This window comes from Wasmannia auropunctata, unplaced genomic scaffold, assembly GCF_000956235.1.
Source record: "Wasmannia auropunctata unplaced genomic scaffold, wasmannia.A_1.0 LD336116.1, whole genome shotgun sequence".
In the NCBI taxonomy this organism is placed as follows: domain Eukaryota; kingdom Metazoa; phylum Arthropoda; class Insecta; order Hymenoptera; family Formicidae; genus Wasmannia; species Wasmannia auropunctata.
Genome location: NW_012026774.1, coordinates 2088916 through 2104033, shown reverse-complemented (window position 1 = coordinate 2104033; position 15118 = coordinate 2088916). Strand labels below are relative to the sequence as shown.

General features: G+C 32.8%; 2 protein-coding genes across 9 annotated transcripts; one reads left to right on the top strand and one right to left on the bottom strand.

The window, feature by feature from the left end:
- Positions 1 to 2879: 2879 nt before the first annotated feature.
- On the bottom strand, positions 2880 to 14132 carry LOC105462427 (gonadotropin-releasing hormone receptor). Of its 8 annotated transcripts, none has more exons than XM_011709047.1 (7): positions 13433 to 14132; positions 12298 to 12376; positions 11167 to 12208; positions 4499 to 4682; positions 3874 to 4067; positions 3652 to 3773; positions 2880 to 3378 (listed from the first exon to the last, which is right to left on the bottom strand). In XM_011709047.1, exons 3-7 carry the CDS (start codon positions 11791 to 11793, stop codon positions 3264 to 3266), a joined length of 1242 nt encoding a protein of 413 aa, XP_011707349.1. In that variant the 5' UTR covers positions 11794 to 12208; positions 12298 to 12376; positions 13433 to 14132; the 3' UTR covers positions 2880 to 3263. The 8 variants fall into 8 exon arrangements, with proteins under 8 accessions (XP_011707349.1, XP_011707357.1, XP_011707313.1 ...); XM_011709055.1 differs by having other exon boundaries at positions 11167 to 12376; positions 13433 to 13519; positions 13769 to 14132; XM_011709011.1 differs by having other exon boundaries at positions 11167 to 12376.
- Positions 5425 to 8294, top strand: LOC105462421. The gene is made up of 3 exons (XM_011708997.1): positions 5425 to 5950; positions 6187 to 6343; positions 7477 to 8294. Exons 2-3 carry the CDS (start codon positions 6206 to 6208, stop codon positions 7978 to 7980), a joined length of 642 nt encoding a protein of 213 aa, XP_011707299.1. The 5' UTR covers positions 5425 to 5950; positions 6187 to 6205; the 3' UTR covers positions 7981 to 8294.
- Positions 14133 to 15118: the final 986 nt, after the last annotated feature.

Genomic DNA, 15118 nt, shown 5'->3' with positions numbered 1-15118 from the left:
CTTTATCCAATCGTACGTGTCAAAGACACATTCGTGCAATCGTATCTGATGCGTTTTTATTCGCCTACAGCACGTACATTTAATCGTATTATTATCGAATGATACCAACGACGATAGAAATCATTTTCACGAGATATTTACTATGAAAATTTGAGGAAAAAGTGAAGAGAATAAATAACGGAAAGAAATGCATTGGAATATGTATATGCTTTTTTTTTCCATAGCAATAGTACTGCAACGTAAAACATTTAAAAGAAAAAAATGCATAAGAAATGTCTGTTTGAGGATTAAGTGAAATATGTGCACAGCACATATAGTAGATTATTTGTTAATTGCAACAGACTTAACGTGGGTCTTTCTGCGGATCTATCATTAATATGGTCATGCAATAATCTCGTGCGTGTAATAAACGGTCTTACCTCATTGCTGCGTGGGCATCAATTGATACGAGCGTATACGATGAAATGCTTTGCACGATGTTGAAACACTGCATATTCTTATGCAGTGAAAATTATCTGTGAGGACAGATAATTTTCACTTGCGAGGACGTTTATTTGACAGCGCGTGCTCGCAAAGGCACGTAATCACTTTCAGATGTCTTAAACACTTGATGATGAAAGTTAGCAAGAATGCTGCTTTTGAACAATTTTGTTACTTTCGTAATCGCATAATTTCATTACGGATTGTACTTTAAAGCATTTGTATTTTTGAAAAATTATTTTTTTCTTAAAGCTTATATACAGACTGTAACTTAAATACTATCTATTAATTACATAGCGTTATTCCTTGTAAAAAACTGAGTCGAAAAGTCCTGAACCATTTTTTTCTACAGTGTTAAATAATTAAGCGATAACTGCTGCAATAATTATTGCTTCATTAAGCATTCATTAAGCACTGTAGACAAAGAAGTTTTTACATAGCACTCACTAATAGCGCTACTTAAATTTTTATAAAGAATTGAATCAAAAAGTTCTGAACCATTTTTTGCTCTACAATCCTTTATGAAGCAGTAATTACTGCAATACTGATCGTTTTATATTAAGCATCAGAGAAAAAAAATGATATAGGACTTTTCGACTCAGTTTTTTACAAGAAATAACGCCATGTATAATTAAAATGGTATTTAAGTTTTAACCCATATTGCGTCTATAATAAATTAAAGAAAAAAAATGATCGAAATGTGTGTGCGTGTACGTGCGTGCGCGCGTCTGTGTAATGCACGACGATGTATTCTGATATGATCTAACAACTAACAACATTAAACGTTTTGATGAAGACATGTGTATTGTGTATGAATAAAACTAATAGCGACACGTGCGAGAAAAGAATAATACTATAATGATAATCACTTCAATCAGCTGACTTTTATCTGACGTACTTTAAGCTTTATCAGTATGTATTTAAAAAGTTCTGGCGTTTAAAAATGTGCGTGGAATCACAAATTTATTAATATATGTATAAAATTGCATATCGCGCTTGCAATTAAATTTATTTAAATTTAATCCTCTTTTACAGTTACATGTTTTTTTTTAATACTAATTGATTTATTTCATTATTATGTGCATAAAGATATTAAGGTACAGAGAAAGAGAGAGAGAAAGAGAGAGATTTTTTGTCCTATCTTATGTTCTATCATTGCAGAGAATAAAATTCTGTCTCAGATAGAATTTTATCAATTTGCCTCTCAGGTTTTTCTCTCTAATGAGAGCATCCCGGCCTTTTACGTGGAATCGTCAGAATATTCAAAATTCTGCCATACATAATAGCGTCATTACATATTCATTTTTGAAATTGGTACAACCACCAACAATTAGATACTATTAAAGACCGATTCTATTATTAGATCAATGTTTCTTAGATATGTACATATATATTTACAACTAATTGCTAATAGTTATTACAATTAATTTATTTAAAACTGCATTTTTATATTTACCATCCGTATTTGATTATCCACAGAGATGGTAACAGTAGAAAAAAATTGTAATTTTGCAGCAATTATATATATGATATTATAGCATTATAAGTATTCGTATTTATTTATAAAGCACTAATTATATATTAAAAAATCATAATTTTAATAATGTATTATTTAAATATTTAATAATCGTAAATTTATGTCAATAGTTGATAATATCAACATTCTGCAATTACACCTCCGATAATTGCAATTATCCTTCTGGCCCTTTGATGGTCATGAAAATTTGTCCAGATTGATGATCTCGTCGGTGCATTCAATAATTGCCGACAGCAACGACAGTACCGATCGTAAGCTTTGCAACTGTAGAAGTTTAAATTATCAAATATTGATAAATTGTTATGTTCGGGAACTCACAGTCCAATACTTAAGAGAGGTGACGCCAATTAATTAATATTAAGAAATTTCTTGCTGATTTTTTGTAAACTTCAAAAATTTAGAAATTGACAAGAGATCGACGAAAGTATAATTAAGTAAGAAATAGCATTACATAATTATAAAATTTTGAGATGTTTCATAAGTAAAAAGATATTGCATTGCTCGAAATTGTCTGGGTAAAATAAAAGTTTAATTTTGTCAAAATAATATATCACATATAATTTATTTTGAAATATGTATGTATATATATATATATATATATATATATATATATATATATATTTCTTTCTTTTTATTAGCGTTTCTGTAAAATTCCTTTAAGATTTTTTGTAGACAGTATTATTATATATGTGTTATGTATTTTAATATTCAGTTCTCTTTTTTCCTATAACTTCGCACTATAGACTTACAATATTTTAAGAGTCATTTATTAATAAATTAGAATAATTATACTACACAGAAAAATTAAAATTAAAGTTTTATTTATAATATTAATATTATAATTAAATAATCATATTTACTAAATTTCTATTTTAAAGTATACATATTACAAATGCAATTATATTCTTGCGCCTAAATTAGATATAAATGAACAAACATACGTACAAGAACATATTTTTTTAATTAAAAAAATGAACAATTCAAATTTTTATAAACTTATAGCTATAAACTTATACCTATTCGATACTAAGATCTTCTCTTTTTTAAATAAATAAAAAGAATAATTTTCATTTGTAAAAATCCTTAACTAAGAACGATATAAAGAAGCTGTAACGCTTTTTCTCTTATCTTTTTATTTTTTGTCTGTTTTTTTTATATTACGCCATTATTTCTCATCGTTACACAACGTATGTTCGTCTCTTTTACGTAAGATATAATCTAATTTAATAAAAAATTATTTTATTTGCTATTGTGCGACTGTAATCACTTTACTGCTACTGTTCTGATAAGAGAGAAGCGGTGTTTTTGTTTCGCGTCTCCTCGAATTGTTCCGTTGATTCATCGAAGCGTCAGACCTGCAACTGCAATTTGAAAATATTGATAACTAGCAACCAATTAAATATTAAATGTCAAGCTCATCGCGTTTTTATTTTATTTTATTTTCTTCGATCGGAACATTTTGCTCATTGCGAATACGGCGTTTAAATCGTACAAAAACCTCATCGCGCTGTGGAAACGTGTACGTGTCTCGTAGTTACGTAACTCGCGTGCTGCAAGTTACATGCGGATCAAAACGGCGGGAAAGGGATTTCGCGTGATACGGCACATCGAACGGTCTCGTAAATTCTATTCACCTATGATAAGAGCCCTGCCGTTGTCTCTGCGGCCAAAGATGAAACGCGCCATATATCAGGGGATTTACCAGGCTGTTGCTCATACCGAAGAAAAATATTCCGCTCTGCAGCTCCTGGCTGAGCTGAAAAGCATTCCGTTTGTTAGCATATGAGACGTTGACTTTTCAATGTAGCCTAATCTATACAAATCCCTCTGTTGTCCCGATCAACTAATACACTAACATGTTCATCCGGATTGATGAACAGAAGAATTATCATCATCGTGTGATACGGCGTCCACCAAATTAGAAATGCCGCCACGATGACGACGCTAATGCGCAGTGACTTCGTTTTCGCTCGATTTATCAGTCTTCTCCTATTTAAGTCGCTACTTCTGAACGTCTTCATTGGTTCCATTTTGAAATTTCTCTGACTTCCTAGAACAAGATATATTTCGTTAGATGTATATATATATATATATACGATTTAGTTTAGTCAGATAAATTTAATTTAGTTTATTGTAATAATTATAATGAAATTGGGCATTTTTACATTTTTTTTCTATTGAGATATTTTTTACAAACTCGTAAGATTTTATGCTGACAAAAATTTAAAGTATTAAATACATATTTTGTAACAAACACACATTCTGGAAAAAATTCAAGTTTCATATTTCAATCAACTATTTAGTTACTAAAATAAATTATTGACTATTATTATCATGAAAGAATATACAAAAATTAAAAAAAATTAAAAATATAAAAGATTGTATATATCGAGTATATGTATAAGATTATTGAAAAGTTACAATGACGAATTGCGCGTGTTTCGTTGCAAGTGCAATTTTGTATAACGGAAAAGTACTTACGAGAGATAGTAATCACTGTGGATACGTATGTGGTGATTAAAATTGCTAATGGCAGGAGGAACATAAAGAATAGGCTGAAACTTGCGTAGAGCTGTTCCTGCCAAGGCTCGGTGTAAAAACCGTGTGTCACGCATTGTGTAAATTCCTCGACGAATGGCCCTTGCGCAACATGAAATATCGCGATCTGTTAAAATATTAAAATAAATCGGTATATAAATATGCTGACATCAATACTAGCGAAGCATATGGGTAAAATAATGATGGAGTATGTTGATTAGATGTCGCGGATTCGAAAGAGAATACAGAATTTGTGGAGAGTCGAAAGGCTCAAAGATTTGCGTGTAAATATGAGACGTAAATAAATTAGCTAGTAGAGATGTCCTGCAAAAAAGATATTTATAAGGTGTTAATATATTTTTTATCTCAACTTAATGGAAGATTAAAATAAAAATGTGAACTGCTTGGCAACACGCATGTTTTCTGCAGTTAATTATTTTTATTAAGATAAGTTTCAGATTAAACTCAAAATTTAAGGAGATTTTAACTGTAATAACTTATTCAAAATATTCATATACTTGTATTAAATATGTATAATTATATATTTATATAATATAATTACATATTTATATGTAATTATTTATATAGTTTATATAGTTTGATTTATATATTTTTATTTCATTTGATAGTTTTATCTAAATATTTGTTCTAAATCAGACCATGTCCTAGCTGAAAGCTTTACATATATACTTTATATATTAGCTTTGCAGAACACTCTCTGCACGTTCATCATATGTCAACAAATAGGTATTCTTTTTAGTTGCGTAACAAATATTATTTTATTGTTATCGGAAAATGTATATAATATGCTGACGGAAGGTATATGTAAACGGAACACAGAGCCAATATCACTTTTGACGTTCATTTGTAAAAACGCTCATCGATCCAACCTCTTGACCCGAAGAGGCGACCGCGTTTGACGGATCAGCTGACTTCCAAATTCGCCGTGTTTCCTCGATAAGGCCGGGACGCTGTAGCGGGAGATGGAACGAAGGTTACCGTGAACGTTCACGTGAAAAAGAATCCCGTAGAACCGGAGAGGCGCATTAATTAAAACGTGGCCGTTTGTCTCTCGGCTTGTCAAGAGATACGCGTTTGTCATCAATCTCCGCCACACGGACACCGCATCTCCTTCTTTCCGTCGCGACGACAGCATTGTTCCTTGACCGTGCGATGGCTCGCGATTCACGTTCTCTCCGATTCTAACGCACCTCGACGAGAGAAGGCACGGATCGATCTCGAAGACTTTACGCATCCGCCGTTCGGCCGATGCACCTGACACCTCATTAAATCTTGGACTTATCTAGAATCGGTTTTCCCCTCGGAGAGCAGAAGATATAGCTTAACGTCTACCTCGCGTCTGATACAGCACCTGTGTCATTGCTTATTTTACAGGTACTTATGCTAATACTTGTGAAATACGCGTACTGATCTTTACTGCCTATCTCGTTTTTCTTATCTTCTTTGCTGGAGACATACGTGCAATGACTCCGTTGAACTAAACTCTATTGAGTTCTCGATATACGGCTTCCTTTACGAAAGCTCAGAACGTAGAGCAAATCGATTGCAAATTATCTATGGGTCATTAAATTAATGAGGTACAAGAAACTTTGTTGACTTTGTTAATTCAGTAGTCTCATCGCGATCATCATGGTGCGTATGGAGATCCTCAGTTTAATGATCTCTGCGATCAAAAACCTTCGCGAGCTCAAAGGATCTACATCACGAGAAATTCTTCACTACATCTCATCTGTTCACAAAATCCCGGCTGCCGTGGCACGATGTCAGGTTTATATTAACGATATCTACTATTTCATGTTCTCGCAACGTAATTGTTGAATGAAACGATATGGTCTTCAAAACTAAATTCACAATTAATAACAAATATAAAATTAATTAGTTATATATATATATAAATTATTTGTATTTATAATTATTTTTCCTTTATGATATATAATTGTTTCGTTCAACAACTTAAATATTAAACGACACGAGGCGAGTCAGTAGCGAAATCCTGGAAGACGCTCACGTATCTATAATAAGTGTTTGTTAAAAAATTCTTAACTATTCCGCGCGGTTTGCATTACGACATCGCAAACGACATATAGCGCGTAATTTTTTCTAGTAGTATATATTAAAATGAATAAGTTTTTTCTCCGCGTGTCATTATTCACTGTGACGTCGATTGACGAGTTAACTTTTGGAATTTTTTCGTCGCAATCACTATTTTTGCGTCAGTCGTTTAGAAACTACGAAATTTAAATTGCATTCGCCGAAAATTTTCCGGCGAAAGCATATTTTGCCGATGATTTAATCCTATAGTGATTTATTAGTCAGTTAATTAAAAAGAAAATTTATTGCGTGCTTTTTTAAACCCGGTTTGTCGCCTTTTAAACCCGATCGCAACTATGTACTTTATCGCGACCTAGCTATGCGACATTCCCGCAATCGCTCATCATTATTATCTTACGGTTCATGAACTTGTTCTAAGTCGTTATTTAAATTATACATAATTTAACATTATTTACGATTTTTAATTCCATATACCAATAGAGCAAGAAGACGGATCGTTCTTGCCGTTTTTTAGTAAAGACATTATGTATCTGTCAAGCGCTGTTTATCATTCTTTCTTTTCTTTTTCTCTGTTTTATTCAGTTTTCATAATTTTCATATGTAATCAAAATTTTATTTAACACGTGATGAATAAAAAAAGATGACATTTACAGCGAGCAAAATATCAAGTTTTTTAAAGTTTTTTCTTAAAGAATCTAAATTCCATTAACTTATAAAAAAATTCCTGCAAATAGTTTTGTAAAAATTATTTATATAAGAGACTGTCTCTTAATAAATAACTGTCTCTTGACTGTCTAAAATAATAAAAAGTGTTAAAAAGATTTATATACACATTGCCGATTTCGCAGGTACAGAATGCTTTAAAGCGCGGAGTTGCTTGTGGCATTCTGAAGAAGACCGATGATCACTACAGTCTGCCGACCGACAACGAGATCGCGCGGCAGGAGGTGGCCGTTCAGGAGATCGGCATGCTAGATTCGTACTGTCAGCGAAAAGTTCATCGATCGCGGGGCGGCAGGGTACGACGTAACGGAGATGCTAGGCATAGTCGAAGGGCCGCCTGCAGGTGCAGTAGGAAAAGCGCGCGACGAAGATCACGGAGATGCAGGTCAAGGTCCTGCGGGAGGGGAGCAGGGAAAAGATGCAGATGCGGAGACTTCGGTAGACGTGTTCATGACGGGACGACGAGGCCTAGGCTCGAACCTACTCTAGATACCGACAAATTGACGGACAAGTCGACTAGATCGGACCAGATTACAACAGGAGCCAGCGTGATTGGTGGTATCGATCGAAGCAATCACTCAAACGTGTCTTCCGAACAATGGGATAGCAGCATACCGTTATCATGTTAATCGAATGAAGATATTTCAGTGATGCCGTCCCTTTAGGATTCCCAAAATTTTCTAATATGAGTACGATATTTTAATTTTCTAAAAACTCAAATTGTTTTGGAAAGAAAATTTTATTTCTATTTCCATTTGAATCTTTTCTATAAGTGTTTCCATGTGTCCTAACAGTTTTGGATACATACATACGTATACATACATATATTGAAAAAAGAATTTGATTTGTAGATGAATGTTGTTTCTGTAACTATCTGTGTTTTATATGTTGCTGTATATTTTTACGTCTACTACATAAATATATATCAAAATATTATACGAAATAACATTTTTTTATATCAAAAACAATTTTGTAATATAATTTGTTTTATATAAAAGCTATTGTTTTAAAGCAGAGATGAGAGCAAAGAATTTGAAAAAAGATAATATCTCAAAATTTACACACACACACACACACACAGATTATCAGAGAATCTTGCTAATATCTAATTCCCATGATTGTTAAGCAGAAAGTGCATTTTTTCTAGCTATATTTCATATATCTATGTAGATATGAAAGTTGCATAAAATGCATAAAAAACAAGTTCAAAGAAAATCGTAATTAAAATGTATATAGTGAATTATCAGAGATATTTGCAGGCGCTGTATCATTTAATTGATCACTAAGCAAGAAATGCATGCTTTTTATATCTGTAGTTTTTACCGCTACATTTTTGCTCCATATAAAATATTTTTTATTAAAAATAAAACTAAAAATCTTTTAACGTATAAAAAAAATTACTTAACTTGATACGTTTAGTCCTGAAGTTATTACATTGAAAATAAAGAAATTAAGAAGTATAAATGTATATTTTAAATGCACTATTAAATCATCAAGGATTTTCGCGAATGCTACGTCATTTAATTGTCAGGGGTCGTTAAGTAGAAAACGCATTCTTCTTATATAAACAAGAACTTCTAGAAAGAACGGTCAATATGAAAGAGTGGCGGAAGCTGAAAAGTTTCCACGAACACGTGTTGCAAAGTTACAAAGTGTTGATTAAAGATGAAATTGAAATAAGTTCACAAAATACGTTTATATGAAATAGTTTCCTACGGCAATGAGTGATATTTCGCGAAATATTAATTCTGAAACACCATGTATATATACCTTGAGGGAAGTACAAGACTGTGTTTTGCATACTAATGACGCAAAAGACGTGAAACAGAATATGTGTCGCATAATGCTTACTGTATTCTCTATTTTTTCACGACGTGACAAGGGATGTATGTTATAAATTGTATCGTTCTCTTATTTATTAATGCGCCCTTTGCGCTCCCTTCCCTTAAAGTTCGGTACAAATCAGAATATTTTCTGATTTGTTACTTCTCTCGTTGAAAAATCTTCCTGCTATTTCCGTTTGTTGGGAAACTTACAATGGAAATTTAAATACTTTACGCAGCGTTTTACATATAGTACAGTTTGTGCCTTCTTAATGCAATTACAACTAAGAAATTTTCCCACAAAGACTCTCACTTATTGATTAAAATAAGCTACGTCTATTATAATAATTAATCGTAATATCGCGTGATATTAATAGACGTTTGTGACTTTGCAATTATTAACGATAAAAAAGGTATAGCCGCCATATTCCGATACGGCCTTTTTTTTGCTGATACGATTACATCGCAGTTGATTATTAATATAGGAAATAAGGAGAGTTGTGTTCTCTCAACTAGTTTCCATGCATTATTATAGAAATATCCTTCAATTATAACAAATATTGTGATAAACATCATATATATACTTATCAAATTACGTTGATCTTACTTTTAATTGAGACAGACTAATTGAAATTTATCTTGGACATCTTGAAAAATATTAAAAAATTTTTACGTATTTGCATTTTATTTGAAGGCGATTTTTGTATCTTATAATTATACGAACTATCAAAGATTGTTCAAAATATGTCGTCGTGTTAGATTAACTTTTTTCCAAATTTTTCTTTCTAAAAGTGAAGTAAAGAATATATATTTAATCCTTTGTTCTTTGAGTCATAATTCCAAGTAAAAACTTGTTTGTTGGTTGTTAAATTTATGTGATCTTTGGTATTTAACCGGTTCTCTGTATTCTTTAATATTTTTACAATCATAATTTACATTAAATCATCACTAATGCCATTTAACTTTAATAACTCTTTTGTCGATCTAAAGTAGCGTTAAATAGAATAAAATAGTAGGCACCTAATGGAATTTTCTAAATAGTATCTTTAACTGTACATTTCTGCGTCAAACTGATTTATCAATGCACATTTTCCTAGCGATCGATTCTTGACGACATGACAACCGTTCTTTAATATTCAAGTGCGAACCATTCGTCCGAGTCGGCGATATAATTTTCTGTTATAAGCCAGGTAAAAAGCTGACCAAAAAAATTAACACGCATGACATTTTAGTGATTGATTATTGCCTTTTTACAACGTGTTTTGTAATGCCAGATTAATAATGTACGAAGTAATTGTAAATTTTAAATACAAATCGTTTCTTTATTTTACACGTGGATCTGAGATAATCAAGTATGCTTCATATGCATAATATACATACATTAGTATAATTTTATAAATCAGGAGAGCAAAAGATTTGAACCACGTGTATTCTGGTTCTCGATATTATACAATATCCACATTTTTAGAATGTGTTTTTGTTGTGATAATCGATAAAGAATTTGTGCAAAAAGTGATCATTGGAACGATATAAAATATATGTTATATAGATTTTGAAAAGTACTCAACTAGAACCCATGTAAAATATCTAATATAACTACCTTGTTGCAATAATATTACATGTAATTATCTCTGTTCGGAAAACGTCTGACAGAGTTTTGTATGCCATTTTATAATGATAAATTTTTATTTAAAAAATTGAAGAATACAGATACGTATTTAATAAAATAAAAATTAAAATATGGAAATAGAAAATATGAAGATATCAAAATGTAAGTGTAACCTTTCCAAAAGTATATAAATTTTGAATACGTGATAGCTTATATGTATAAAGTAAATCATAAATCATTAAAAGGCTTTCACGATGTATAAATGCAAGGAATGCAACTCGTAAAATTAAATATCTAAATGCCTAAACGAGAAAATTATATAGATATATTTACATATCCCTATTGATTCATAGCTGGAAGTACGTAAGGCAAAATTATCTTACTTGCGGAGTGGCGAGCACGAGAGCCAGTAGCCAACTGAGAAGGACGAATCGCGTACAGTTCTGAGACGTATTGAGGCCCTTCATCGGATATCGCACCGCGACAAATCGATCGACACCGATCAGCACGAGTACGAAGGTACTTAGGTACAGGCTGAACAATTGTAGGAACTTGAAGATCTTGCACGCGGCATTGCCCCACAGCCACTCGACATAGTAGCTCCAGATTGCCTCGCCGGCGAGGCAGAAGACGGTGACCAGCAGATCGGCCACTGACAGATGGAGGATCAGGGTGTAAATCGCCGAGCAGCCACGTTGCCTCCGGCGATTCTTCCTGATCGAGTATATCGTCGCCACGTTGCCGACGAGGCTTAGAACCGACATAACTGCCAGCACGATGACTTTGAGATATATCTCCCTGGTCAGCTTGGGCGCGTGGTCCAGGCACGTGATGTTCTTGATATCCGACAGATACACGGCCGATCGTTCAACAAGCACATCGCGGCCGATGAAATCGGTAAGATTCTCGCAGGGGATCCTCGGGAAAACAAGGGAGAGACCGCGGGTGACGCTCGACGAATTGCTGCTGCTGCTGCTGCTGATCGTCGATGGCTTCATCGTTCTCGGCATCGGCGTCGGCCGCACCTCGTTTCCCCGGACGATGCTTCCGGTTCATCGGAGATACGATGTCGACGGTCGAACACGTGCCTCCGTTCTCCAACGGAATCGCACGATCATCTTAAGAGGTGAGATGCACGTTCCATGTGGGGGCATTCCAAGTGGGAAGGATGATCTCAGGGTCTCTCCGGTTCTCGCCTCTCTTTTTGGGAAGAGTTCTCCCGTTCGTTCAATTCTCGTGCGATCGATCGCTTTATATTTATACACCCAGGCGACGTGGGGAATGAGTCAATTTCTGTCCCGCGCGAAGGATAGAAACATTGGTGATCTAATGGAGACTCAATCAACCCAAATAATTAGAGGAAGGCGTCTGAAGGACATTTCGGAAGGGTATTGCACGACAAAAGATGCACTAACTCAAATATTCCTGCAAAAGATGTGAAGAATTTCGTATTTGGGTCGCTTGTTATATTTGACGTTTGGATAGTCCAAGTTTTGGGATATTCGAAGAATTACCTGTCAGTCGCAATGAGAATTGGTTAATTGGAGATTTTTTATTCTGTTTATTTTGGAACAAATTTCCATGTCTCTTTTACTAACATTATGGACAAACGGTTTATGGACAACGATTTTAATTTAATTTATTAAATTACTTTATTAAATTGAATCATATTTTTAATCAATTTTTAAAAATTATTTTTTAAAATTATTTTTCTTCAGCATTGTATATAACAATAATACATCAGTTCTTTGTCTCGACAGAATGACTGCATAATTTTATACTTTGATCGTCGATTTATTAATTATTTCGCGTTTAATTAATTGATTAAAATAATTTTTTCTTAATTTTTCATATAATTTTTTAATGTCCATAAGAAAGTAAAAGTTAATTTAATTAAACAAATAAGAATTTTTTAAATATTTATTTAATTATTAATTTTTATAAATTAATATTTCTAGAAATAATTTTATTAAAAATTAATAATTCTGTAAGTGAATTGTATTAATTAGATAAAATTAAATTAGACTAACTACAGTTTGGTTGAGAATAAGTCAACGTTTTCATTTTGTCATCTTGTCGACAAGCGATCTAATTTACAATAATTTAATTGCGCGATCTTAGATTATGTATGAATTCTTTTTTACAACAACGTGAACTGGTTTCGATAAAAAAACCAGACCTTGAATATTCTCGCGTCTGTCACAGCGTCGTTTATGAGAAACCTAAAACTAAACGATTCGTTAATTAATTCACTCATAACATCTTTTTCATCGACATGACTGTATTTTTTAACAAATCCCGTAAAAAAAATTATTACGCGTGTGTTTGCTTATCTTTACTTAATATATTTTTATCTATGAACATGTGTCAGCGATTTACTCCTAAAAGATAAAAATCAGTTAAAAACAGTTAAAAACGCATTAGTTTTTTTTTAAATTAATAACATAGCTTTACTTTTGCAGATGTTATTGCAAATAGTATCAAACGTATACGTAGAACCTGAATGCAAATATGTTGCAGTCGAGTTTTTTTCAATGAACAGCAATTATCACCACATTTACTAGATAGTAGGTATTAACAATTTTTTCGAGAGATTCACAAATTTTTCTTAAAAAAAATTGTTACGTAAAATAAGTTTGCTTTACATACGTTTCATAATAAAGGCTTTCTCACTCGACACATAGTTCCGTTGATTAATAAAACATTAGTTTTTATTATTTACATTTTGCAGATTTCCTGAAAGATGCACTTGACGATAATCTCCCGACATTTTTAATTAGTTGTTTATCTAGTTAATCGCTTCTTATATGATTCTTCTTGTTCACGTCGTCAAGAATCATTAAAAAAAAAAATTATTTGATCCGGCGTGCACAATAATATTCTTGAAAGTGACGCATTTTCTTCTATTTCATCTTTCTTTTGCTTTTAACTATTTGTCACTTTTAATATAAGCTTTCAGTTTAATATGAACATTTTAATACAAACTCTAAGTAAGAGAGATGACTCGCGTAATTTTGCAAAAAATAAACGAACGCGACGACGGCTTTGTGCCGATGGAGTTTCTGCGGAATTACACGTTATACTACGCGCACGCAACGCAACAACTCATTCGCACTGCGTAAACTCGACTGATCGATGGAAAATTAGTGCGTCGCTATCTCGCTCGCTTCACTGCAATAATCTTCCCTCGTCACCTTGATCTCATCCGCGAGCTATACGCGATTTCATTGAACGTTCGACTGCATCGATTGCGATCTAAATTGGACATTTACTGACGAATTCATTCTTGTATGTGTTACTACGTGTAAATAGTGCCGCGTTCGTGTCATCTTGATTTAAATTAATGACACTACTGTAAACGCGATACGACAAGAACAAAGTACCTAGAAGATATCTAAATAAGAAAAAGAGGTAATGTTTTCTTCGTTATTCTAGCTATTTGACGTTTCTAGCATTGAACATGTAATGACTGTTCTTATTTTTTTTTTCGGCGAAGAACGAAGACGTATACCTACTTTTTTAGGAAGTAATCGTAAAACAAGGCAATCGTGCAAACTTATTTCCGTAGGCGTTTTCACGCGCTTCGCTCTTCGTTTTCTGAGTACAGCAGTTAACACAGTTTTTTTTCTTCGGGCACAGTGAACCTTTGACCTATGCAGTTCCTCGATCCGATCCGCGGTAGGTTGTCTCGAATGTAAGGCGGATGTAATACACATGTATATATGTTTCAGATTCTCAGGTAGGAAAGACATGGTCAGTTCACTGAATTTCGATACACCAACCGGATTGGTAAGTCGAGTGAAGAGATCTAATGGGATTATATAACCGTTCGAAATAAAAAAAATTGATATATCTACAAGACTCGACAGATTTTATAGAGATATTTTTTTAATTATTTTTAATGCATTTTTTGCATTACTTACACTTACGCTTAAAAGTGACAAAATAGACATTGCAGTTAAAGGAAGAAATTTTATATTAGAAGAAAAAAGAGCGAATAAAAAATATCCATTTTTCTTTCACGTTCAACTTAGTAACTTCTTGTTCTAATAGTTACTGTAAGTTAAATATACATTTTGAAAAGTTATTATATGTAGGTAGATTTTTTTTGTGGCGGATCTTTTCTTTACCACAAAAGTTTTGAAAGTGCAAAAATGTTTATATAATTCAGAAAAAAGAAAACGTTAAGACAACTATCTTTACAGGAATCTTTTATCGCTATCATGAGAATATAGTATTCTTAAAATTTTACTTCTTACTTATACGAAGTAATTCTAATTTAAAACGTGTAGAATATTATCCGCGGTTTTAAAAACACATATCATCTTTAGATGT